The 26,143-nt window shown below is 38.8% G+C and overlaps 3 protein-coding genes across 7 annotated transcripts; 2 read left to right on the top strand and 1 right to left on the bottom strand.

Moving 5' to 3' along the window:
- Window positions 1-593: 593 nt before the first annotated feature.
- Window positions 594-3,265, top strand: LOC105386269. Of its 3 annotated transcripts, none has more exons than XM_038110463.2 (4): window positions 594-739; window positions 1,595-1,748; window positions 2,383-2,467; window positions 2,726-3,265. In XM_038110463.2, exons 2-4 carry the CDS (start codon window positions 1,648-1,650, stop codon window positions 3,197-3,199), a joined length of 660 nt encoding a protein of 219 aa, XP_037966391.2. In that variant the 5' UTR covers window positions 594-739; window positions 1,595-1,647; the 3' UTR covers window positions 3,200-3,265. The 3 variants fall into 3 exon arrangements, with proteins under 3 accessions (XP_037966391.2, XP_037966392.2, XP_048485873.1); XM_038110464.2 differs by having other exon boundaries at window positions 610-739; window positions 1,646-1,748; XM_048629916.1 differs by having other exon boundaries at window positions 615-739; window positions 1,610-1,748.
- A 607-nt stretch (window positions 3,266-3,872) lies between these two features.
- On the top strand, window positions 3,873-26,068 carry LOC105393257 (transferrin). Of its 2 annotated transcripts, XM_048629825.1 has the most exons (11): window positions 3,873-4,137; window positions 11,777-11,885; window positions 13,207-13,334; window positions 13,735-13,886; window positions 21,949-22,093; window positions 22,572-22,726; window positions 23,185-23,324; window positions 23,646-23,858; window positions 24,338-24,535; window positions 24,734-25,140; window positions 25,307-26,068. In XM_048629825.1, exons 1-11 carry the CDS (start codon window positions 4,047-4,049, stop codon window positions 25,756-25,758), a joined length of 2,190 nt encoding a protein of 729 aa, XP_048485782.1. In that variant the 5' UTR covers window positions 3,873-4,046; the 3' UTR covers window positions 25,759-26,068. The 2 variants fall into 2 exon arrangements, with proteins under 2 accessions (XP_048485782.1, XP_048485783.1); XM_048629826.1 differs by lacking the exons at window positions 3,873-4,137; window positions 11,777-11,885 and adding an exon at window positions 12,212-12,341 and having other exon boundaries at window positions 25,307-26,067.
- LOC125490487 (uncharacterized protein K02A2.6-like) lies at window positions 16,738-21,499 on the bottom strand. 2 transcript variants are annotated; one of them, XM_048629823.1, is made up of 2 exons: window positions 20,072-21,499; window positions 16,738-19,671 (listed from the first exon to the last, which is right to left on the bottom strand). In XM_048629823.1, exon 2 carries the CDS (start codon window positions 19,529-19,531, stop codon window positions 17,081-17,083), a length of 2,451 nt encoding a protein of 816 aa, XP_048485780.1. In that variant the 5' UTR covers window positions 19,532-19,671; window positions 20,072-21,499; the 3' UTR covers window positions 16,738-17,080. Both variants share the same exon structure in this region, with proteins under 2 accessions (XP_048485780.1, XP_048485781.1).
- Window positions 26,069-26,143: the final 75 nt, after the last annotated feature.

Raw genomic sequence — 26,143 nt, 5'->3', positions numbered from 1 at the left:
ACAACCTCTTCTACTATAATTCGTTTCAGCTAAGATGATTCCTGTGACATTATGAAGATGTTTTGAGTCTACTTATTGTATGAGTTGAATCCAATGAAATGTAATGAATTGACACTGATTTTGCAATAATATTTGTGTATAATACGGAAAATTGAGAACGGTTAGCTGAAACAAAGAAAAGTGGATGCCACAAGTTTGCCTTGGTGAACTTTTCCACTAGCCTGCCTGTTGAATGTAGTGTTATATTTTATTGATGATCAGAGTTACAAATAATAGGCCATTCATTCATTTAGATTCTCATAGTCATCACAACAGTCTGCTTCCCAATGATGATTGATGATGCTCAGAAATCAGAAAGAAATACCTATAGTGCCACAAACTTATCTGTTCCGGTGAGAGGGAACTAAATTGGTCCATATAATCTATGTCATGTCAATATAAAATTCATTAGTAAGTAATGAGGTATGGCCCAATTTAGTTCGCTCTCACCGGAACAGATAAGTTTGTGGCACTATAATCCCATGAAGCTGAACTTTTTTAAACACAAACCATAAATTTAAAAAACATTTTTTTTTCATGTTATGGCAATCTATTTTTGACATACATATTTCAATATTGTCAAAATTCAGTCCCAAAATATAATAAAATTATGTAAAAACACCAAAAATTCTAATAAACCAAGAATATAATGCACTACACTTTTATGAACCAATCCAAGAGTACCCACTGAAGTAGATAGGTAAGGAATTATCATTATGCTTACAAAGGAACACCACACCACAACATAACACTGTCTTCTATCACATTTTAACTTACCAAGCTACAAGTACCTGTTGGGCCTTGATCAAGCAGGCCGGCTGGAGTAAGTATGAAATGACCAGATACATTACCTTCTAAATACCTACTTATCTCATATAGGTCTGCAATGACACTGAACCGGAGTAACTAAAATGAAAGGTTGGGGTCCTGCATTTCAATCCTGTAACTTTCTTTGAAAATAAAAGTATTGCTATCAATAGTACCTACCATAATTATGTAAGTATGTGCATATAAGTACATACACTATGTTATGTACTAAAATTTAACTATGCTAATCAATCTCTTGACTAACTATACCTTTATATTTTTGTACATACCTACAAACTACTACCTATCTACGTACTTAGTTTTATTTTGGATTAATCAGGCGTTGCTAAGACAAAATTTTCAGGCGTATACATACAATCCTATCCATGCCATCCTGACTTGAGCGACCAGTCACACTCACACTACTACACATCGACATCAACGAACGAACTAACAAGATTTGTCACGCAATCGGCACGCTTAATACAACGTTATAGAGTCCTGGTTAGCTCTGCAGTTTTGATTTTCCGAAGATTCGGAGGGCTGCGCTAACGACGACTTTATCTCGTTTATTAAGCTGCGTACAGACCGGCCCAACGAATGCCCAACGATGGATATTTATCATACATAATACCTACAGGGCAGATTGCCGCAAAACCCGTTCGTTGGCGTCCGTTTGGCCGGCCTGTACGCAGCTTTAAGCGTGCCGATTGCTTAGCGATTCTCGCACGTTCGTTTGTCTATTTAGAGAGTGAACCCTCAGTACTGGTTCGACGCAAGATCCTGTCTTCATCTTCAGTCATGGATGAGCCGAAACGAGACGAGAAGTCGCGGAGGAATGCCGGAGAGACCTTCAGCGAGGAACATCAGGAGCAGTATGAGGCGATGGAGAAACAGAGCAGGTACTTATACAGGGTGTTTTGAAAGTGGTAAGCCGAAAAGAGGTGACTCAAGAGGTAGGAGGAAGCCTCAGTATAGTAGAGGAGCAGTGGTAGCTCAGTCGGGTAAGCGTCTGCTTCTCACGCCAGAGATGCGGGATGCGGGTTCGAATCCCGGCGCTGACATGTGCCGATGAGTACAATGTAACTATAGGTACCACCGCTCTAACATTGAAGAAAAACTTTATGAGAAACCTGCACATCTAGATTCTAGAGAATCTAGAGATATAAAACTCAGTGCGTTGTACTCATTCTAAAACGTGTGTTACGGCTTGCAACCTATCAGCTATCACGTGAGTACTGAGTACTAAGAAAAGTGGGTGGAGCAAGCCAAGCGATTGGGAGTTACCTCTGACTACCCCTTCGGGGGTTACAGTCGTGGGCATTAAGTATTCAAAATCATTTCGAACCCGGGCATCGTACGCAACGGACGCATCGCATTCAGTATTATTTGTATATAGAAATTCACACAAGAGCATCCACTTCATCGGCATTGCCGACGCCGTTTCTTCATATACTTTACCTTATGAAAATCCGTTTGGTCTGATACCAATAGGTGGACGCATACCTTTAAAGGCTAATTCGGTCTCTTCTGCAGGCCTGACCTTCCGGAGGACCTCGCCAGCCAGGTGCCCAGGCTGAACGACGTGCTGATGAAGCGGAGACGAATTGCCAATCCAAAAGTATGTATGACCTAGTGCTCATTCGAATAAGCACTCCAGAGATGCGGGTTCAAATCCCGGTCATACCATGTCTTCTTCTTGGTACTTATCCTATGTCCCACTAGTGGCAGGGCAGACACAACAGTTGTCTATCCGAGTCTGTCGACAGCAGCCAGCTTTCCATCGGACCACGTCAGCGTCATTACAACGTCCCGCACCTATTCTATTCTTACCAAAGATCAAACTCTACCAAAACCCATCTACCATTTCCATTTCCAGTTAATCCAACTAGAAAAGGCACCTCCGAAGAAGCTAGTGTCATCAGGGAGAAACAAAATTGCATCAGAAAACAGAGACGACACCGAAACACCTCACTACGACTCTAAATGTGACGCTTGCCGCAATCTGAAATGCCTTGAAATACTCCAGAGGCTAGACTTAAAACCCCCGTGCCCAAGATCGAAAAAGGTTTCAAACCAAAGAGTAGAGAAATATATGAATCATAGACAACAAAAGGCGGGAAGAAAATCTAGGCATAGACAAACTTTTCGCGCGATTAATAAAAAAGATTTGAAGCGGATAACTAGGCAATGTGTTCTGGCACGCTCTCTTAGCAAGCCGTCTAAAGATACGGTAAGGAGTCGAGCTGCCGCATCGAATTATTCGATTAAAACCATATATCCTGACTCCAAGAATCCATCGGTGACAAGTTACCACAGTTTCGGATCGATGTCACAGGAACCGATGGTCTGATCCAACCTTGTTTATTGTATATTGATTTGACTCAAGTTTTTTTTATGAAGTACTTACATGATTTAATGCATCTGTTCACTTTTTTTTTTGTTTTTCTACCTGTAACTGCTTACTTACTTGCCTAGTTAACTACTTAGAAACTATAGTTTATGCTTCCTACTTCCTACCACCTATTATATTTCCTACTAGTAGTATAGGTACCTTTGCAAACCTTTATAAGGCATAGTTAGGTATGTATTTTAAGTAAATAAGGTTGTCAGTCACTCACTGCCCAGGGTGCGCCAGACGTATACAGAAATTTGTTGCAAAAAGTAGGTATACTAAGCGGAAAAGGGATTATTTTTTTCGTTAATTTTCCTAACTCGTAGATCAAAGTTGTTTGGAATGACCTCCTGGGTCATCCCCTTTCGGCTTAGTATAAGGTAAGTTTGATACATAATCCGCGAAGGCTGTTGTTAACATTAGCTATCTACACGATACTAGTGATACTACACATAAACCAAAAAACTATATTTTAGCAGCGGTGACTGTAGCATCAGCAAAAATACCCAATGTTTTTGTTTCCCTGATGATGTAAGCTCATAAAGTTATGACATACGGCATTTCCTTAGCATTCTCTACATACGTAGAGACATCGGAACTTGGCAGTGTAACATAAACAAAATTATGACCGAACTGCCTTGAAAAACTTAGTGCCACTTTATCCTCAAAGCAACCGTACGTATGCGCGTTATAAAAAAAAATGTTTTATAAATTTTGAGCGCGGAAAAAAAAACGGCGGGAAAATTTATTTTTAGGTAATTTTTTAAGTAGTGTTTTTAAGTTTAATAATATAAAATTAGTCGAAATGGAATACTCGATTGTGATTTTAGTTTTATTAAGTTTATGTGTTGAAAGTGTTTGGCTTCAAGGTGTGGGCTCAGGAGACGATGGGAACCGTTAGTATTTTTTTAATTTTAAATATATTCATTAATTTTAATTATTATATTTTTAATGACTTTATTTTTATGTCTAAATACCATCCTTGTTGTCATTTGTGGTATAACTCTCGTCGGTACGCTGTAAAAGGTTTTTTCCCGTGGAATTTCCAGAATCAAAATGGGTTTTTTACAACTACTTACATATAGTAATATAGACTTTTTGTATTTTAAACAAATTTAACTTCTTAGTTAGTAGATCGCATACGCGTAGGTATTTCAATTGAAGGCATAGAGACTTATTCCCAAAAAGCTATTTCTTTCAGGCATCCTTTGATCCCTTTTTTATTTTGGAAAAAAGTAGTCAATGTCTTTAATAATGGTATGAAGCTATACTTATTGTCTCACGAAGGCACTCTCAATCGTCCAAAAATTAATGTACTTACAATAACTTGTTGAAACAGAATATATTCATAAAGGTCGCATTATGATACGAACAAGCCTACTTAGCACTTGGTGCATTGGCAAAAAGAGCATTTAAGAAATACCAAATAGAGTTAAGTAGTACCTAACTAAGTTACTGACTTTATGTGCTTCCTAAATAATGACTTAACCGAAAAGGGATTTATAATTTAGTCAGCAAAAATTGTAAGTTGTCATAGAATACAATGTTAGAGTTATTACGTTAGCCTCAAGGCTTAGGAAGCTAAACCACCTTAGGTATAAAATTATATGCACCCTTTGTTTGTCATGGTCAATATATGCGTTAGACAACTTTTAGAACAAAATGTTAATTAATGACTCCTTGAATGAGTGAGAAACTTCGGTTTTATACTTAGTACTTAAGTATATTTTTAAAGATTATACAGGGTGATTCTTTCGTAGGTGCATCATCATCATCATGAAACCTACGAAAGATTTTTTTTCGACAATATCCCAAGGTCATCATAACAAAAGTTGTTCAGAATGAAGAGCTCTGTAACAGACTTCCGAATATGCACCTATGAATGAATCACCCTGTATGTGTAGGTATGTAGTGTTACGGAAAGTAGGTATATTCCTTGATACTGCCTCTTCAGATTGCAGATTTTAGAGCTTAATCTCCAAAAACCGTCAAAATAAAAATAGAACTTTAATTTTCCGACTGCGTTGAACTCTTTTGTATCAGGAAAGTAAATATCAATAAGTTATGACATACTCGTATGAGGAGTAGGAGAATCCCAACTGTAAAATACTTGAAAGTATATTCAATTAATGTTAAATTTGTTTTTTAATTATTATAGTTAGTTAATTAATAATCGGGAATACCAATTTTTGTATAGTTTCGTTTTCGTGCAATTTGTAGTAAGTATTTAATATTTTGTGACATCCTTCCTTATAAGGAAAAATGAGCAATAAGTATTTTAAATGATAGGTAGGTATATGTATTTATGATTTAATGGTCTTTGTAAAATATTTGATAGGTAAACATATAAGTACTTATCTAGGCACCGGAAGGACAATGAACCCGACATCCTTTGGGTCGGGTACTGATAAAAATCCACCTGAAATCTGCATCAGAAGTTGTTGAGATTGATGGAATGAGTCGTCCTTTTTGGGCTCACAATGTCTCTTTCGCAACAACTATTTTAAATTACCTACACTCAAGACTCTCAAGACTCAAGAGCAATGAAAAAGTATCACTTACAAAATTATGACGACACAAAAAAATTACCCCCATTGTTTAAATCTGACGACCGAATGGCGTAGTGGTTAGTGACCCTGACTACTGAGCCGATGGTCCCGGGTTCGATTCCCGGCTGGGGCAGATATTTGTTTAAACACAGATATTTGTTCTCGGGTCTTGGATGTGCCCGTAAAATGGCAATAGGCCCGCCCCCTATTACATTGGGACTAACATACACTCTGGCGAAAAGTGGGTGCAGCAATGCACCACTGCCTACCCCGCAAGGGAGTACATTAGTACAAGGCGTGTGTGCGTGTTTTTTTTTTTTTAATATTTTACACTCACGGGCGGAAATATAGTTCCATTCACAAAATGCCGACACCAAATAACCGTACTTTTTTCACACATTTAATTTAAAATTTGAACAAAATATTAAGTACTGTTTATAGTTGGTGATATCCTGATGCTCTGTTATATGTACTTCAATGTTGCAGAAGGCTTAATTAAGCTAGCTTTTTCCGTTTATGAATAAATTAGTGTTTTTCTCAGTGGAAACTTTTCATTGCCCGTGAGAATGAGAACATTGTATTTAGAATTTGATCATATTTGCGCTATGCGTGTAATTTGGTGTAGAGATTATAGTTTACAAGAAATCACGAATTTAAAAGTGTAGTGGTACTTACTTATTTTTGCAGATATCATTACATTATGAACATACAAAGTCGTATAAATAATTTAAATCTGAAATTAATAACGATATATTATATGTAGTTATTCACACAATTAACTAATAAAACAATTAAGGTAAATGTCCCAGTAGTTGACACAATAGTGACAATAATAAAGACGTTGTTAGGGAAAAACTGTTATTACAAAATCAGGCGGTAACTAAGTAACAAATTTTGGTAAATCAGTCTTCTATCTAAATTATTTCCTTACAATCAAGTATCTAATTAAACGTTTTTTACTATTTTCCGAGAAAATTCAAACAGTCTCAAAATGTACCTATAATTGATAGGAAATTTTTCACTTCGCCCAGTAATTGACAAAGTAGTTTTACATTCTGTGTTCCAGTAATTGATATGAAGTCATCAACAAAAAATAATACAAAGTATTAAAAATCTGTCATAGCAAAAGTAAAGTAATTTTCAAACATAAAAATATTAAAAAAAATTCATGTCTGAGCAACATATTTTACGCATCAACGTTATTTGATAGGGGGTGTCAATTACTAGGTTTTTGATTTTTTCTTGTCCTAGTAAATGATACTCGTCAAAAACAAGTAAATATAATAAAAATTGGTAAAAAAAGCATGAACAAGCGAAGTAACTTTACATTTAAACGTAATAAAAACAATACTTACCCGTAAAACGCCATAAATCAACTGCAATATCGTACCGGCGAACACTCTGACCTTAGTTATTCAATTTACAAAACACAAGTAAAGGCGTTGATGCAAACGGCTACGGGCGAAAAAAAATTAAACGTCAAATTGAATCGATGCATAATACTGACACTTTGGTAGTCAATTTGAGAGACTTCAAAGTTCAAATATTTACAGGAGTGCGTTTAAAAACTTAATTAGTTTTATTATTATTCAACCATAAAGTTGAAACTATCAATTACTGGGACGCTATCAACTACTGGGACATTTACCTTAGGTATGCATTAATATTAAAAAAACCCACATGGTTTCCCGTCTGAAGATCATATCGGACCGGTTTCTTAAACGAGAAAAAAGTGTTGCAATTTGCAGAGTTCTTCATGCATATTCTATGAATAGCTTTTCAGCCGTTATAGGGTTTCCCGGGGTTTAAAAAAAGCTTATAAAACTAAAAAAAACAAGAGTGTGTGCCACAACTGCCACATCACATACAAAAACAAGGCAAAAACTGTCTGCATTGAGTTTACTGGCAAAAAAACAATAAAGTCAGAAGTCTCCTAACCAAAGTAATCCTAAATAAGAGCTCACCTTGGAAAGTTTGCTGTAATTTGTCGAAACTTTTTTGATGCACTGACACTCTCCATCTTGTTCATCATCATCATCATCAGCCAATAATCATCCACTGCTGGACAACTGGACATAGGCCTCTCTTAAGGAGCGCCACAACACTCGGTCCTCGGCCTTCCTCATCCAACCACTACCGGCTACCCGCCTAAGGTCGTCAGCCCAGCGAGCCGGCAGGAGGGCATCTGATTCGTATATTGTTAATCTGAGGAATTTCTAGACGGTTTGTTGTATACGTTTAGTAACTGAAGTTCATTTGACGGCGTTAAGGCCGGTCGGTCATCGTCAAGGTCGTAAAACCTGATTCGTCTTTATTTGCGTTTTTTTAGTTTTATGTGTTTAATAGATATACATACATTATGTGTCTACGACCGGGCGGACTGGCTCTTTTTCTTCTTACGCTGCGTACAGACCGGCCAAACGAACGACAACGAACGGGTTTCGTTGATCTTCGTTGCTGCAATCTGCGCTGTATTATGTATGATAAATATCCATCGTTGGGCGTCCGGTCTGTACGCAGGTTTAGCGTGACGGTGATGATAATAAACACTAGTGCCTTTAGGGCCAGCTGGCCGTCTTATCCTCACAGCAGTGACCAACCCTAGCTACCGTACCATCACCAACACATTAAGCCGCGTCGCTCGCCTGTCAGATTCTTAAAATTTACGTCAGATTTGAGCGGCGTGTTCGGTCGCGGTAACCCCACAGAGCTCAGCTGGTACCACTGGCGTGGATTTTGCAGCCATGTTGTCATTAGCGTTGTAATAAGGCTACGTACACTTGTCCAAAATTAATAATGCACATGCAGATCTTCACACCCGAATCATTAAATCGTAAGAGCCTTAAAAAAACACTTGCATTTTGCACCTTGTTCGAAAGAAATAGGAGTCAATATCATGTGTCACATAATCGAAAACAACCGATCTGTCACAGATTTCTATGCGCATTATCAATTTTGGAGCACTGTAGTTACGTACCTATCCATGACATATGAATGTTATTGCTTGTCATTATTTTGTCAATAATGTTGTTTTCCTTATACCCAGCAGCCGTAAATACATGCATAATTACTCGAATCAATCATTTGTTATTAAAGTTGACGCAAAAGGATAAATAAACTCCAAATTACTTAGTAACTTTGAGGTGAGAACTTATGAAAGATGCCAATTCCACGAAAATGACGACGAACTGGCAGAAGGTCCTGGTCGAATACCAGCGATGCGATGATTTAATAATAATCATAGCATTATACTGAGTCAGAACCTTTTGCTAACTCGATAAATACACATGTTGAAGCCATCAGCATTTATAAAGTGTGGGTGTTAGAGTCCAACCACGTTAATTGCATTTTCTAATGCCAAGTTATCTTAGCCGGACTCTATTCTTATCATACTAATATTATGAAGGCGAAAGTTTCTGTTATGTTTGTTACTTCAATGCTACAAAATGGCTGAACTGATTTTAATTAAAATTGGTAGAATTATCTGACACTCTGAATTAACAAATGGTAGGCTACTTTTTATCGCGGAATTCCCACGGGAAAACTTTTTAAGCTCGCGGAAACAGCTAGTACCTATGTCAATATGAGACGTTATGCAGTGAGAAATGGATGACCTTATAGATAGCGTATAATTTTGTTATTAAGGTTGTAGGTATGGTATGTACCTTTACGTAAGTATGATGGCTATAATTATAAATCGATTATTAATGGCACATTGCATAAACGATGTAACATTGTCATAAAAATATCAACCGTAACGTAGTAACCGTATATTTAGTAGTAATAGAAATACCTAACATTTTCCTACATTTCTAGATATGTATGTAGACTTATAGAAAATGCGGGACCACTCTTTAAATCGAAAAACTAAGGAACAAAAAATTCGCGCAATACAACGAGATAGAGGCTCCGAAGCTTCGCAAAAGCAAAACTGCAGCGCTTGCCACGACTCTTCTCGTTGTGTTAAGCGTGCCGATTGCGTGAAAATGATGATGGGCACCAATATATGGAAGCTGGGACCAGCACCAATAGAAATGAGTGATACGTCGTTGAAAAGGTATTTTTTTGCAGAATATGAATAACGGAAGCGCTAGTCTTGATTTACTGTCCAATTAGAATAATCGTACCTTGAAAGTTTTTATATTTTATTTCTGTAATTTTAATGTTTTTGTTAGTTTTTCACATTCATTTTTAATTTTTATAACAAAATGATCATATTTCATAAAATATTATATTTGTTTATTATCTCAGTAAATAAAACCAGTTGAAAGTAATTTCTCCAATTTCAATAATACGTGTTTACGTGTATTACGCCCTAACTGTCATCAGGAGAGAGAGTGCAATGCCATAGAAAAATACTTCCTTCCGACGAATATATTTCAAAATGGACAACTTATACGGATTTGTCGTCATAATACTTTTTTGCTCACTTGAAAAGAGCTATCCAACGATGTATGTCTCATCTTTATTGGACATAGGTCCCAAAACGCCCATTGTCATTTGTATTTGTTCCTTCATAGATTTAGAGAGTGACCCCCTGTACCAAGGGCTAGTTTGATGATGACGAATATTCAAAACAAAAGTTAGATAAGTACTTAAGTATTTGTTAAGTAGGTACTTTACCAAAAAATATTCCTACCAAATGGATTACCTTGCAAATGTACCTACCTATTTACTTACGTATTTTTTAAAGGCTTTCAATGGAATCTTCAATTCATGTCAAGATCAAAACAAATCAATTGCAGATCTATCGTTAAATTTAAAGTTAGCTAATCAACTGTCAAATTTAAATGTCTGTCGAAAGAAAGGCCATCCCATGAATCGAGCATGACTGTGGGTGTCGTTGATAGAAGACAATTAATTTAAAAAGCTTATTACACAATTTAATATTCTGATTGACTTTTGAGCTTTTATAATACCTATTTAATAATTATGTAGATAGGTACATACTACATACATAATAATATATAAGTAAGTAAATTGGATGTTTGGCACTATTTCCAAAGAAAATTACCTATATGATAGCAATGCAAAAAGGTAGTAATTTAGAACCCAACTTTTTATCCCGGAATTCCCACGGGAAAACCTTTCAATAGTCACTCAAATGCAAAATGAAAAAATTACTGCCACTTTATTCAAGTTAACGTTACGTGGTTATTCTCATGACATTAAATTAAACTCATCATCATCATATTATCATCATTATCAACAGCCCTCTCGCAGTGGCGGATTTACAAATTTGTCGCCAGTAGGCCATTCAATTTTTGCCGCCCCTACTAACTTCTGAAATTCAATTTGTTAGTTTAATCCCGTTATTAGCATGATTGTGAACTTAATGATGTGCATATTTCTATGTCTATCTGTCACCAACTTCAAATGTTTCATAAAATCTTATTTAAGGTTCCGTACCTCAAAAGGAAAAAAGAAACCCTTATAGGATCACTTTGTTGTCCGGCTGTCTTTTTCTCAGAGACGGGTAAAAATATCAAAGCTGACATTTCGCAAATATATACAAGGTGGGCCAAAAGTAATCACCCTATTGGAAATTGCTCTCATTTGTACAAATGGCCGCCAATTTCAAATTTGTTTTGATATTGATGGACTAGACAAATGCAGAATACAAGTTGACAAGCCATAGTACATACTGATTATATGACAGTGCGTTTATTTATATGTAGATTGTGTACACGTAAATTTATATTTAAAAAATCTGTAAAATAAAAAATGCTAAATTTGCCGCCCCTCTAAATCTGCCGCCCTAGGCACTGGCCTTTTTGGCCTATAGGTAAATCCGCTACTGCCCTCTCGCTTAGTTGTGCAGAAAGAAACTTTAAGCTAATGTTGAGCTTATTGCTGCCTTGCTTTGACAGTATACGGACAGAAAGAGACTTTTAATTCTAACTTGGCATAGGTGTGTGCCGCTGTTCTACCGAACTCAATGGTACTTAAGTAATAAATAATAATTTGTTCTCCTTTATGTTTCCAGTGCGAGTGTGCGTGGTGGAAGGCCGGGGGCTGTACAAGCGCGCCGGCCGGTTCTGTCCGATCCTGGATGCGGAGAATAGTGGGGTGGAGTGCGTCCTGGGCACTGACAGGTCAGTGTTCTATTCTAGTATCTGTACCAGGAGAGTTAGGTACTCTATACTGACGCAAGACGAACAAACGAGAGCTGTCGTGCAATCGGCATGTTTAAATCAACGAGATAGAGCCGTGGCTCGGCCCGCAGCGCTCTGAATCTTCGTGTTTGTCATATAAAGTGACTCCCATGCACCTGGCTCTCTCGAATGGAACCTTGTGCATGTCTCCAAGGTCTATAATCTAGCTGCCTTCCTAAGCTTGGACCCTTTCCCGCTACGCTGGTCCACTGTGGTCAGGTCAGTGTTATTGTTCTGAGGAATAATAGGGATAGTCAATCACAAGCCGTGAGTATCGTGAGTGCGAGTGCGAGTGTGCGTGATGGAAGTCCGAGGGCTGTACAAGCGCGCCGGCCGGTTCTGTCCGATCCTGGATGCGGAGAATAGCGGGGTGGAGTGTGTCCTGGGGACTGACAGGTCAGTGTTATTGTTCTAGACTTGTGTTTTTTGTATACCAACACTGAACTCTAGGCAGACTCAAAGAAACTAGATTCTAAGACCGTAAAAAAATAAACTAATCCTAGTCTATGGACTCTTTAAGCGGAAATAAAAGATATTTTGTACCAAGCGTAAACGGAAGTCGCTTTGATGTTTTACGGGGCTGCGTTGCAAAATGTGGTCAGGGTTTCCCACTGACGGACACTGACTGCATTTGACGTCCTCCACACTTTTAGAAAAAAATCACAACGTCAAATGCAGTCCCCGCTCTTTTTCTAATTATTTCAACAACGGTCAATGCAGTCCAGTTTTACCTAGAGTTTGTATGAAGACCATCTTGTTGTGCTTTATTTGGAAGGATTTCAAAGTTATATGTGCACCCAGAGTACCTTTTTTTCACACAACAATAATTTTTCATACAGAAAAATGTGTGAACTCACACGCACACAACGGTCATCGACGTCGTGATTTCTTTACTGCGCCTAGGCAGTGTGCCGGCATGTGCACCAGCAAATCATCACACAACTCCCATACAAAAATGTTGTGCGTTTTTATGAGTTTCACCGTTAATCTAGTGTCCATCAATGTGATAAAAATGGGGTGTCCATAAATACGTGTTTCTGTACAACCAATTTTATATTCAGTAATTTATAAGAAAATATAGTTTGTGTTTCGGTTATTTTAACAAAGCATCTGTAGATTTTAGAATTTCATATTTTTTAAATCCTAAATCCATGATAAGGAAGGATAAGGCGCACGTCAGGACATTTTACCAAACTATCAATAATATTAGTTATGTTGTTCGTACATGTACCCGTGTAACTTTTTTATTATGTGTTCCCAGGCTAGACTGCCTGCGCCGCATGTCGAAGGGCACGGTGGACTTCGGCGTGTTCAGCCCCGAGGACCTGGTGGCCGCGCAGTGGGCCGACATCGACGTGCTCGTCACTAATGAGCTGAGGAATCGACCTGGTTAGTCGGTTATTTAGATAGCGATTCTGATGGCGCCAACTAAACATTTAGCAGTGTTAAAATCTAAAGTGTTTATTCATCGTAAAATCAAATTTTGTATTAGTAGGTTATACCTATACGTAATTATTCCGAACTAAATTTAAGTTTGGCAGTTTTAAAATAAATATTGAATTATTTCTACGTTTATGTCCAGCAGTGGATGATTATTGGCTGATGATGATTATTATTATTTCTACGGAATAACACTAAAATAATTAGCAAACGTCGTTCAGTCATCCATTTAAAATGATTTCCCTATAGGAAATACCCCTTTTAATCGAATGATAGTGTGTCAATTAGTTGGCTAAATTTACTTCATTATCGGTCACATTATTTTATAAGTTTTGTTTCCTGTTTTTAGGTAAATTTGAGCGCTCCATAGTTGCCGTAGTAAATAGAAGAATACTGCCAGAGGGAAGATCGACAGTGAGCGACATCTTACGGAACACCACCCTGTGTCACCCGGGGCAAAGCAAAGATGACATGAGAGGACTTAGCGATACACTGGCTGAGGTAAATGATATCTCTAGTAAAATGAGGTATTTTTATTTTGTTACTGAATTTCTTAATTTATGAAGAAGAGTTCATCAAGTACCAGTGGGGTTGCCACCACCGAACATTAGAAATTAACAATCCAACAGCGTCGCTCGCGTGTCTAACATCCGTCAGATTCAATACAAGTTAGGTCAGATTTTACAAGCGACGTTATTTCCTGGAAGTCAGATGTCGCATCGAGCAAGCCAGGGCTGCATTTGTGAAAATGAGACACCTCCTTTGCAACCGAAATCTCAAACTCTCCACTAGGTGCCGCTTGGTACGGTGCTACATTTTTTCCATACTTCTGTACGGAGTAGAAGCTTGGACACTGACCAAGACCTTATGTAAACGGTTAGAAGCCTTCGAAATGTGGATATACAGAAGAATGCTGAAAATATCATGGACGGATAGAGTAAAAAATGAAACGGTACTGCAAAGGATGCACAAAAGGCTTACTTACTCCGCTGGCTCAGCGACCCGAAGTGGATCTTGGCCTCAGACACAAGAAGTCGCCACTGGTCTCTATCCTGCGCAGTCGCTCTCCAGTCGCCTGCCTGTAGTTGGCGCAGGTCCTTGCCGACTTCATCGCTCCAGCGATATTTGGGACGGCCAACTGGTCTACGACCGCTTGGTACTCCAAGGTAGGCCCTCTTGGCAGCGCGATCCTCCCCCATCCTTTGCAGATGACCAAGCCAACGGAGTCGCTGGGATTTAATTTGACCAATGATGTTTGGCTCAGAAATCAGGTCTTCGATTTCCTGGTTCTTCCGTACTCTCCAGCTACCATCTTCCCTCCTAGTTGGTCCGAGCATTTTCCTCATCACCTTTCTTTCCGCAACCAGAAGTTTATTCTCTTCCTTGAGAGTGAGTGTCCAAGCCTCAGAGCCATACATCAAGATCGGCCGGATTACGGTTTTATAAATTCGGATCTTGGTTTTCCTGCTGAGAAGCTTTGACACTAGCACTTTATGAAGAGCAGCGCTGCATCGGAGGGCGTTTTGTACTCGGATGTCGATCTCCTGCTCCCTTGTGTTTGTGTCAGTGATCGTACAACCTATGTATTTGAATTTGGCCACTCCCTTATAGGCTGTCTCTCCCACTTGCAGGTTTTTTCGTACCTCATGGTTGCCTCGGTGTCGTGTCATGTGGAGGTATTCGGTCTTTTCTGTGCTGATTCTGAGCCCGACCCTGTGTGCTTCCTCTTCCAGTATCTTGGCAGCTTCTTGGACCTCGCGTTCACTCTCCCCCAACAGAGCTAAGTCGTCGGCGTACCCGATCACCTTGTGCTGTCCATTCAGTTGTACTCCGCCATCATGTGTCAACACTTTTTGGATGACATACTCCAACACCAGATTGAACAGCGCGGGTGACAGGGCGTCTCCCTGCTTGAGCCCGGTTACCACGGAAAAAGCGTCAGTCAGGTCACCGTCCACCTTTACGCGCATCCTACTTATGCCCGTAGCCACTTTTATCATGGACACTAGTTTCCTCGGCATTTTAAATACTAGCAGTATTTTGAACAGTATTTCCCTGTCTACACTGTCGTATGCCTTCGTGAAGTCCACAAAAAGTGCGTGAATGTCTTGCGCGTATTCCCACTTCTTCTCCATTAGCTGTTTAAGCAGGAAAATCTGGTCAACGGTGCTACGATTGCGTCGGAATCCACACTGGTAGTCTCCCAGAGTCTCTTCTGCATACGGTTCCAGTCTACGTAGCAGTATGTAGGAGAGGATCTTATAAGCTGTCGGCAGCAATGCAATACCCCGGTAGTTTGAGCATCTTTTCCTAGATCCCTTTTTGTGGATGGGGCAGATAACGCCAACATTCCATTCGTCCGGCTGTCTTTCTGTTTCCCAGATCTTCAGAATCAGCTTGTGTATTCGTGCCTGTACCTCATTCCCACAATGCTTCCAGACTTCGGCGGTGATATTATCAATACCCGGACATTTATTGTTCTTTAGCCTAGTGATGGCGCTTACTACTTCATCAATGCTTGGTGGTTGTACTTCTGCTTGGTTCTCACTATCTTCACCTATGCCAAGGTTTTGAACGTCAACCGGAGGACAATTCAGTAGCTCCTGGAAATATTTAAGCCACATGTCCTTGCGATTGTCTTCATCCGTTACCAGGTTCCCTTCCGAGTCTTCAAGGAACTGTGAGGTTGGTTGATAGCCTTTTTTCACAGACCTTAGCTCTTGATAGAACTTGCGTGTGGCATTGGCGTTCATTAGTGCTTCCATGTCTTTTACTAAGTTCTCTAGGTGTTCTTTCTTAGCCTTTCGTATGGTGTTTCTCGTTGCCTTTTTCACTTCTTCATACTTCGCCTTCCATACTTCGTCTTGTTCTGCTAGTAATCTATAATGCCGCTTTTCTTCACTTGCTCTATCACATTCGTCCGTCCACCACTTCTTTCGCTTTCTCTTCTTCCTTTTGCCTAGAACTTTCAGAGCAGTATCTTTGATCGTGGCTTTGATTACAGCCCATTCACTGTCGATGTCTTCCTCTACATGCAAGTGTTTAAACCTGTTGCCGAGTTCTATTTTAAAAGTTGTTCTCATGTTTAGATCCTTAAGAGCTTCTGTATCAAATGGTTCTTCAGTTGGTTTCCTATGCTTCTTTGCAAGTTTTATCTTCGCCCTCATTTTGACACCTAGCATATAGTGGTCACTACCACAGTCTGGTCCCCTATATGCTCTGACATCCTCTACCACACTTTTGTGCCTTAAGTCAACTAGGATATGATCAATTTGATTGACTGTTCTTCCATCTGGTGATTTCCACGTTCCTTTGTGTATTTCCTTGTCGTGTCTTGAGTAAAACCAGTAAATTAATTAATTACTATTTATTTAAACAAAACACTATATGCGTTAATGGCCGCTAAGCAAAGAAGAAGGAAAAAGCGAGAGAGGACGAGTGAGCAGGACAGCAAGAGCTGCGTTCAGAAATTAGCAAATATACCACACCCTCCACCACCTAATATGAATGTTTCTTTCAATAATGAATAAAATATTTGTTTGAATAGCTCTCTCTACCTTCTATCACTTACATTTTAAAACAAACAACAATCTCAATTATAACTAAGTATAGTTCTAAATAACTTATAAATTATAACAGTAGTATTAAACAGTGGTATTCTTAAGGTACTACTACAATAACTATTATTACAATAACTATTCTAATAAACTACTATTACATTTTAAAATTTGGTTTACATGTCTTTTCCAGTTATTTCCATCCACATCGATAATATATGTTACACCTGGTGTTGATTCACCTACAATATTACCCTGAATCCATGGTTTATGACCCCCTCGATAGTCCCTGACCATGACCTTCTCACCTATCATGAATGATACATCTCTATGACCTGATGTGTATTTTCGCTGCTTCTCTAACATTTCATAGGCCTTATCTGATACTGGTGGGGGCCGTAATAGAGAAAAACGATTCCGCATCTCCCTTCCTAGCATAAGTTTTGCTGGTGTGACTCCGGTGGTACTGTGAGGAAGATTTCTATAATCAAAGAGGAATAAGTTTATAGCAGAGGCAATGGGAATTCCACTTTCCTTTATTTTTGTTACATGTGATTTAAAAGTCTCAACAAATCTTTCAGCCGCACCATTGGTGGCGGGATGATATGGGGGGGTAAAAGTATGTTTTATATTCAAAGTTTGGCAAAACTTATTGAATTCTGCACTAGTGAAGGTAGGACCATTGTCGGTCACCAGGTGAACTGGAAATCCATACCGACAGAATAAAGCTTTTAGTATTTCAACTGTACGAGCAGCACCTATATTTGACATTTCAAATGCCTCAGGCCATTTTGAGTAACTATCTACAATTACTAAGTACATTTTATTGTGAAATGGACCTAGGAAATCAGCATGTAACCTATACCATGGGGAGGGTGGTACCGGCCATGGTTTCAAAGGTGTCTTTGGTGGGTTTTTATGGTTATTTAAACATATTATACAATTTTTTGTTATCATATCTATTTCGGAGTCTAAATTAGGCCACCAAAAATATGAACGTGCCATTTGCTTCATCCGTACTATTCCAAAGTGACTTTGATGTAGTTCCTCAGTGACAGATTCTCTTAATACTGTGGGTATTATAATCCTATGCCCCCAAAATAAACAACCTCTATCCATACTTATTTCATCTTTTCGGTTGTAAAAAACAAATAGTTCAGTATCAATTAATTTTTTTTCAGGCCAACCATCCATTGTATATCTTACTATTTTTGATAGAATCACATCTTTTTGTGTCTCGTGCTGGATAACTTTCCAGTCAACATTTTTTAAATTGGAACTGTTTGTATAAACACACATACTATTATCTGTTTCTTGAAAATATATACAATTAAAGTCTAAATTGTTAGATCCAGTCTCTACCCATGAACGTGATAAGAAATCGGCAGGATTTACATTAGTTTTGATGTGTCGTATCTTATAGTTAAAAGCTGAGAGGAAAATTGCATAGTGCTGCAATCTTTTCGCTGCCATTTTAGGAATGCCTTTGTTTGGACCAAAGATCCTGACTAAGGCTGAGTTATCTGTCTCTAACTCAAACATACGACCATAAGTGTAGTTATAGAACTTAGTAACACCAAATATGATGGCCATCGCTTCTTTGTCAATAGCAGAGTACCTCTGTTCCACTGAATTCAATTTTTTACTAGCATAAGCGATGGGTCTTACTGTACCATCAACATCTCTGTTTGACAAAACAGCAGCCAGCCCTGTGCTTGATGCATCACATGTTAGAATTAAGGGCAAGTTCAGATCAAAATGTCTGAGGCTATCTACTGATGACAACTTAATTTTTATGTCGTTAAAAGCCTTATCACAATCTTTGGTCCACTGAAATTTATTTTTCTTGGTACACTCATACAAAGGTGCAAGAGTAGATGCCATATCCTTCAAAAAACGATTATAGTAATTAATTTTTCCGAGAAATGACCTAAGCATTGTAATATTTGTTGGTGCTTTGGCTTGTAATAATGGTTCAATATTTGATTTTATAATGCTTATGTCATTTCTGGTGATTCTGAACCCAAAAACATCAATATATGTTTGGAAAAACTTACATTTTTCTAGTTTTAATTTAAACTGACATTCCTGTAATCTGCACAGTACTGTATACAATGTATTTAGGGTTTCATTAAGGTCCTTTCCAGCAATATAAATGTTATCAATGAAGACAATAGTTTTAGGTATGTTAGCAAGCTTACTACTCATGAGACGCTGGAATGATCCTGGACCAGTGCTTACACCATAGGGTAAGTACTTATATTTAAATGTTCCTTCCTCTGTGACAATAGTTGTTAATTCCTGTGAATCTACATCTAATTTTGCCTGTAAATATGCCTCCTTCAAGTCAAGTTCGCAGAAGTATTTTCCGTCTTTCAATGTATTAAAGATGTCATTAATATGGGGCAATGGATATTGGTCAACTTCCAAGTGTGGGTTCAAAGTAACTTTATAGTCACCACATAAGCGGACTGATCCATCTGGTTTCAATATAGGAACAACCGGTGTACCCCACTGACTGTATTCCACAGGAGTGATTCTATCATTTTCAAGTAATCTAGAAATTTCATTTTTTACCTTATCCTTCATCGCATACGGCACCCGACGCGCTGGAAGGCATTTGGGCTTGGCATCTGATTTTAATTTTAATTTAATTGCCTCCCCTTTGAAATCACCCCAACCGGAACTGAATACTTCTGCAAACTTTTCCTTAATTACATGTTCAGCCTCTGAAACAGATTTTACATTTAGGTTATAATTTATTTCCTCACCAATAATATGAGTGTCCATAAATTTCGGAGGCCACAGATCAAAAGCATCCAACCAATCACGGCCAATTATCCTTGGTACATCATCATGAGCTATAAAAACATTTAATTTCATAGATTTATTCTCATAATTTACTGTTAAATCTTTCATTATGCCAACTGGTTGTGAAATTGTTTGGTCAAAGTTCCTAAATCTAACATTACAATCAAGTATGTTGAATTTACTAAAGAAAAGATTCTTATCTTTTAATGGAATCACTGATACATCTGAACCGGTGTCTAGTTGAAAATCAAGATCTTTGCCTTCTACATGGAGCCTAATATAGTGTGGCGGTATCTTTCTTACATTGACAGAATATACCTCTATATGTTCATCAAATAGACCTCCAATTGAATCTTCGACACCATCCTGGATTTGTGATTGGTCGCTTCCTTGGTCATCAGTTTCCATGGTATATATTTGATTAGTTCGCGAATTCTTGGGGCATACTTTATATAGGTGTCCCTGTTTCCCACACTCAGAACAATATTTATGTATTAATCTGCATTCCGCTTTCATGTGATTATTATTCCCGCAGCAGTAACATGTTATTTGTGGTTTATTTACTCCTTTGTTACCTTGGGACTTGGAATTATTGAATTTGTTTCTTTTAGAAAGATTTTTAGAAGGAGTTCTTTGCTCCTGTTGGTACTGAAACATATCCGAGACCTCCGTCCCATTTTTGCTTTTGGTTTGTGCTAATGCCGCTTCAACAGTCTTAGCCAACACTACTGTTTCATCCAAAGTAGCATCTGGACTGCCTTTTAATAATTCAAATTTAATCAGTTTTGAGTAGACACCATCAATGAGCTTCTCTTTTATTTGGTCATCCAAGTCCTTAAATTTACACGTCCCAGCTAGTTTTCTTAAAGCTAGTACATATTCTTCAATAGTTTCTGTTTGAAACTGGTTTCTGCTTCGAAATGAGGCCCGATCCAAGGTTGACGATTGCAAGGGCGTGTATTTGGTTCTCAATTTATTACATAACTCGATGTAGGTTAATTTTAATGGTTTCTCTGGAGCACAAATACAACTTAGTGTTTCAAACACTTTTGGGCTGATTTTCGTTAGCAATAATGGCACTTTCTTAGAATCTGGTACTTCATTTAATGCTATGATACATTCCAGTTGCTGTTCGAATGATTCCCAATTCTCACCATCGAAAGAGTGTAAGTTGTAATTATTGGCCATTATTTGTTTTCGACTTTTTAGTTTGCAATAGTCACTAAGTAATTTTCTGAGATCATCCACCTTAAGATTATCATCGAATTGTAATCCGTATTCGGTTAATTTTTCCTGCAGTTCAGTCTTGTTCAGCTTGTAAATCCAAGAAGTTGTAAAAGTTTCGTTTTGATTCATTTGACATTTGTTTTCTTTATCGTCCAAAACAAACGTGAACTTAGTCACAACACAAAATGTCCGACTTTGGAATGCGTTTGCAATTATTTTTCTTTTTCGGCCAACTTCACACTGAAGCGTGCGCCGGTGAATTAGTTTTTGCTTTTTCAGAAGAAATCACTTTAATTTCAGCGATATCCTTTATTGCACACTTTACTGGGCACTTTCGTCTCGTCGCCAACTTGTCGTGTCTTGAGTAAAACCAGTAAATTAATTAATTACTATTTATTTAAACAAAACACTATATGCGTTAATGGCCGCTAAGCAAAGAAGAAGGAAAAAGCGAGAGAGGACGAGTGAGCAGGACAGCAAGAGCTGCGTTCAGAAATTAGCAAATATACCACAGGAACATTGTACTCTTCACTACCATGGATTTAGAAGACGCAAAATTGATCAATCTGATGCCATTGTCGTTTACGACAAAAGGCTAGAACTCTTAAACACAATTAAGAAAAGGAAGCTGCAATACTTAGGCCATATAATGCGCAATGACAAATATGCCCTCCTGCAACTCATATTGCAAAGGAAAATACAGGGCAAAAGAAGACCTGGCCGTAGAAGAACCCACTGGCTACAGAACCTCGCCGAATGGTTCAATATGTCCACCATAGAGCTATTCCGAGCTGCGACTTCCCGGGCCCAAGTGGCCATAATGATAGCCGACCTACGATAGTAGATGGCACCTTAAGAAGAAGAAGAAGTTATTTCCTAATATTCGGTGGTGGTAATCCCACAGTACACCGTAAAAGTATCGTCGACAACTAATAAGTATAAGTATATTTTTGGTTTTTATTTTCCAGTACCTAGAGAACCTGGTGACAGTGCCATCGTGTAACGAGACGATGTCGCTCACTGAGAACCGCATCAAAGCCATGTCTGAATTCTTCAACAAAGCCTGCAAGGGAGGCCCCTGGCTGCCGGATGCGATGAGAGATGCTGAATTGAGTAAGTTAGTCGTAAATATTTCACATTTTAAATGTTAGTAACTGATAAAAGATATACAATATTTGGCATGTAAAAACACTTCTAACGAGCGAGCGTTACTATACTCCTCTAGCAGCTGCTATCCAAGAAGAATTTCTTGGATAGCAGCTGCCTTACCACCAGCACACTTTAGCAATCAACAATCCTAAAGCGGCAAAGCGTCTTAGCCCCTGTTCCACAATGTCTGGTTAGTTGCTACCTGTCGGATAAAATACATGCTGTCACTGTCTAAAAAATAATAACAGAGAGTGACAGCATGTATTTTATCCGTCAGGTAGCCACTAACCAGACATTGTGAAACAGACCCTTAATCTCCATTATCCATCAAAATCCCTGTCAGATTTAACAGATAAGCAATGTTGCTTAAGGATTGTTGATTGCCAATGTGCTGGTGTTTGTAAAGTTTGTCATAACCATCGCAAAATTGTTTACCCTCCAGAGTCGAAATACTCTAACCTGTGCGCGGCGTGCCACTCGCGCTCGTGCTCGTCCATCGACCAGTACTACGGCGGCAGCGGCGCGCTCAGCTGCCTCGCCGAGGGCGCCGGCGACGTCACGTGGCCGCTGCTGCATGAAGTGCAGGCTTACTTTGGGGTAAGGTTCTGAAATACTGGTCCTCTGAATAGTGGAATTATACTTTTTACTTTTATGGTTTCTGAAAAGGAACGCAACAGAACTTTGTCTTCAGACTTTCTTATCCAATTATTACCGGCTACCTACTACTATCTACCACGACCGACACATTTAGCAATTATCAATCCATAAAAAGCGTCACTCGCCTATCAAACATATGACAGAATAGATACAGGTTACATCAGATTTAAGAGGCGATCGAAATCTGCTTATGGATTGTTAGTAGCTAGTGTTCGGCGGTGGTGGCCACTGTATAAGGGAAAGGAGTCAAGTGGAGTTAAGAGCATAATATATTTCATCCAAGTTTAACGACAGTCTAGAAATTCCTTATAACCGAATAGTTAATAAGTCCTCTAGTAGATAATTATGGCCATCCACTTACAGCATGAACAAAATTTACATTGTCAAATGACTTCCAGTTGCACCCAGAGACCACGGCGTTCGGCAACCCTGCGGACTTCGCGTACCTCTGCCGCGACGGCTCGTGGCAGCCGCTGATCGATAACCCTGAGCCGTGTCTGTGGCTCAATAGGCCTTGGCCTGTTGTTGTGGCTAAGAGGTAAATAATATACATTTGTGCTTTACTTTTTGTTTACTATAGTCAGTTCGACAGGTATGGGCACATACCCCGTCGACGAGTATGCGTTTTAATACCAGTACGGGAACATCGAACTAGAAACGTAATCAATTACATAAATATAAACTAAAATGAGCTCACTTAGATCGCTATACTTAGACAATATCTCTGTCGCTATACCTATACTGACTCATCATAAAACTCCAACACAACATAATTTAAAGACATAGTTAACATCTTGTTTGCAACACTACATAATACCAATAAGTACAAAAAAAACCACACCTCCTTTCCACCCCATAGGAAAGCGGCAGAATCAGTGAGCCACCTCGCAGCATCTCTCACCAACTCCTCAGTCACCGTCGACGCGCACTGGCGCGGCGCGCTGGCGGCTCTGCTGGAGATCAACCAGGCGCTGACGGAGCCCCTGTCTCCTCAGATGAACCCGCTGGACTACCTGTCAGGGGCGAGGGGGTTCCGGGAGGCGTATAGCCGGAGCGGGTGCTCTCCGCCTAGGTAAGGAGATGAAGCGGATGTTTTGGAACCAGCTACCGTACCAACACTGCACATTAGCAATCAATAATACTTAAAGAAGGAAGACACACGAGTAAGTACGCGTACTTAAAGCTCGACGAACTTTTTTGTTTGTGAAGTACGCGAATTTAAGGTGATCAACGGGAGAAAAATTAGTCGAGCCATAAACACGAATACTTACTCGCTCGTCTATCTGGCCCTTTAAGCAGCAGCTTTTCTGTAAAACTGATATAATTTAGTGAAGTAGGTATATGGAGCTGACAGATAAGTGATTGCTGCGGCTGCGTAAGTATTGTTAATTGCTTATTATGTGTCGGTGGTGGTGCACTCTAAATAACTATTGTTTATCCGTTTTGGAAATGAAACAACTAAGGGAATAATATCTACATGACAACATTGGTTTCTTATACAATATGTACTTAGTTACTTACCTAGAGCTAATCAAAGCCCCCCTTCCCCAGACACATAACCCTATGCACAACATCGATCCTGGAGAAGAACAAGTGCGAGTGGCTGAGCGAGGCGGGTTCAGTCTACGGCGTGGCGCCTCCGCTGCAGTGCAGTATGAGGCCCAGCAAGCGGGAGTGTTTCCGAGACGTGGAGAGCGGCGGCAGTGATGTCGTCATGGCGGATAGTGACTGGCTGGTGGCTGCTCAGAGGTATATACATTGCAATACTATTAATATTTGCACCAAAACCAAAACATAGAAAACAGAAACCTAGAAATAAAACACTAGATAGGTACCAAAAGACGGCCTTATTGCTTATAGGAGGCTGATGACGATGATGTCACACCTGGATTTGCTAATAATTCTAGATACCTATGTAAGTTTCCTCAAGATGTTTCATTGTTTCAGAGATTATGCAGTAGCCCCACTTCTCCACGAAACAACGCCAATAGTGGACCAAACCAGCACGGTAGTGGCGTATGTGAAGAAGGATTCGAAAATAACCAAGATCTCAGATTTAAGAGGGAAGAGAGCTGTATTTCCACGCTACGACGGCCTTGCTTGGCATGCTGTCGCAAAACATCTGTCAGAATCCCAATGCGACAGCATTTTGACTGAGTTCTTCAGTGATATCTGCGCCCCAGGAATAGAGAAAGTGAAGAATATTTCAGCAAACGTGGTGGAAAAGTTAACTAAGAATTGTAACGTGGATGGAAGCAATGTGTTGGATGGGGAAATTGAAGCCCTGAGGTCTCTGGTTGAAGGAAAGGCTGATGTCGCATTCATAAGTCTGAGCAGTTTTAAACTGTATTCTAGTAAGTTTTAGTTACCTACCTACATTAGGTTATTTGAATTAAGTTCAGTCAAAACATCCCTACATTAAACTTAGTTTTTATAGTTCCTACCTACCTAGTTAAACGGAAATAGACGTTTTCATATCAAATGATTGAGTGAATAACTAATACTTACTTTTATTTTCAGGTAATCTAATAGCTGCGCCTTGGGCCAAAAATATCCAAGACATAGTTCCTGTCTGTCCCGAAGAAAACGAGAAGTACTGCTTCCTTAGCTGGTCCAACATTGGACATCTATATGGATTAAGAAATTTGAAACCTATGAAGAAACACGAAATCATTAACGTATTCACTAAGTTAGACGCTCTTTTTGGAAAGTTTCAACCATTCCACAGTGCCATGTTCTCGATGTATGGTCCCTTCAATCATAAAACTGATGTTCTTTTCCATAATAATACAAAAACTCTTTCTACTGATAAAGTACTTAACATGCATCCATACGATAAGATTCCTTCGAATTTCGAGCGTAGCCTTAACATTAATGACTGTACATTCAAACAATTTTCGTCGGGATGCAATTTACTACCCTCATTTTCTATTATGTTGATTGGTCTAGTCTATTTTGTGATAAGTAGTTAAAGCAATTTAATAAATTATTAATTTACGAATATCTGTAAAAATAATGAACTAAAATATGACAGGCTGAGCATTACCCGATAGAGGGAAGTAACGCCAGCCTCTTAGGTACACGACAACGGCGGCCATCTGGCCGACATTTTCTTTTTATTATTTTAATTTAACTCGCCATACTCAGATTTTTTTTCATCACTGAAAAAAATAATTGTAGGTACCGACTATATTATAATTTATGTGTGTGAGCTATATTATGTAGAAAACTTAAATTAAAGAAATATCTGTTCAAATTCTGAAAAAGTAAAGTACGACGGTAAATAAATATGAGCGGTTTTTTTTTTCTTCCCCTGTGATTTGTCCCTCCATGGTCCTGATTCATTATGGTATCATG

The sequence above is a fragment of the Plutella xylostella genome, chromosome 24 (genome assembly GCF_932276165.1).
Source record: "Plutella xylostella chromosome 24, ilPluXylo3.1, whole genome shotgun sequence".
In the NCBI taxonomy this organism is placed as follows: Eukaryota; Metazoa; Arthropoda; class Insecta; order Lepidoptera; family Plutellidae; genus Plutella; species Plutella xylostella.
Note: the sequence above shows the minus strand (reverse complement) of the source record. Positions and strands in the feature narration are given on the sequence as shown.